This window comes from Protobothrops mucrosquamatus, unplaced genomic scaffold (assembly GCF_001527695.2).
Source record: "Protobothrops mucrosquamatus isolate PMUCROS unplaced genomic scaffold, P.Mucros_1.0 scaffold75, whole genome shotgun sequence".
NCBI lineage: Eukaryota > Metazoa > Chordata > Lepidosauria > Squamata > Viperidae > Protobothrops > Protobothrops mucrosquamatus.
Genome location: NW_015386452.1, coordinates 536,934 through 537,940, shown reverse-complemented (window position 1 = coordinate 537,940; position 1,007 = coordinate 536,934). Strand labels below are relative to the sequence as shown.

At 31.2% G+C, this 1,007-nt stretch overlaps 1 protein-coding gene across 2 annotated transcripts in view; it reads left to right on the top strand.

The window, feature by feature from the left end:
• SREK1 (splicing regulatory glutamic acid and lysine rich protein 1) overlaps positions 1 to 796 on the top strand; it is a 37,250-nt gene extending 36,454 nt beyond the window's left edge. For both annotated transcript variants that reach the window (XM_015812204.1, XM_015812203.1), the window contains exon 12: positions 224 to 796. In XM_015812204.1, the coding sequence (XP_015667690.1) occupies positions 224 to 376 (153 nt within the window). In that variant the 3' untranslated portion in view covers positions 377 to 796. The remainder of the gene's footprint in view (positions 1 to 223) is intronic.
• Positions 797 to 1,007: the final 211 nt, after the last annotated feature.

Here is a 1,007-nt window from a genome sequence, read left to right as displayed (position 1 = left end):
CTTCTATAGCAAGAATGTCAATGGATCTCAAAATATATCTTATACAACAAAATAGGCTTAAGTGCCAGACATTTCTTACAAAGTTGTGGTTAATATGAGAAAAATGTTTTAAAATTCAAATTTTGGAGTGCATGAGAGTGCATACCCTCAAAAATCAATTAGATAAATTTGATGTGTATTTTTTATTTCTTGTCTTTTAAATATTTTTTCTTTATTTATAAAGGATAAAGAACTCAGTAAAGAGAATAAAAATTCTGAAATCCATAAAGCAGCAGTGGAAGAGGAGACAACAATTGCAGCAGAAATGGAACAACAACAGAATGGGAATTGCCAACCAAATGAAGAAACAATCTCAGTTAAAACTGAAGATGTGTAGAATGTTGATTGGACATTTGACCCATTTTGCAAAAGAAACAAGACTTTTTCTCTGATCTCAAAAATCCATCAAAAGAGGATAAAAAATTATTAAGCAATCAACTGGACATACCAAATTGTGCTAGCAGCTATTCCAGTCTTAATGGTTTGGTCAGTTTGAGGACACACAAGAAGCCAAGGCTGACCAATAGGATATGCTATGACAAAACCAAACAGCAATGGTCAAATTGTAAAATAAAAAGTGGTTGCAGTCTACTATCCTGAAAAGCTACACAGAGATACATTTGGAAGTTGTTAAAATATTTGTAGGTTGATAAATTTTGTTTTTCTTATGGTTTTAAAACTAAACTCCACGTGATATGTTTTGATGATGTGCTTGGAAATGGTGCAGAAATAAACATATTTCCCTTGATGTTGTAAATTACAGTGATGAAAAGTTTTAACCCAACACAGTTTTATAGTTGTGTTTATGCCCACAAAGGCAAGTGAAGATTCTTTCCTCTGTTGTTTGTGACTTTCTTTTTATATTTTTAAAAAAATTCTTTAGAACATAAGTCTAAAATTCTTCTCTTAACTAGTAGTTGATCAATGCATGCTAATTCTAAAAAGAAGATCCATGTTTGTACTAGAGT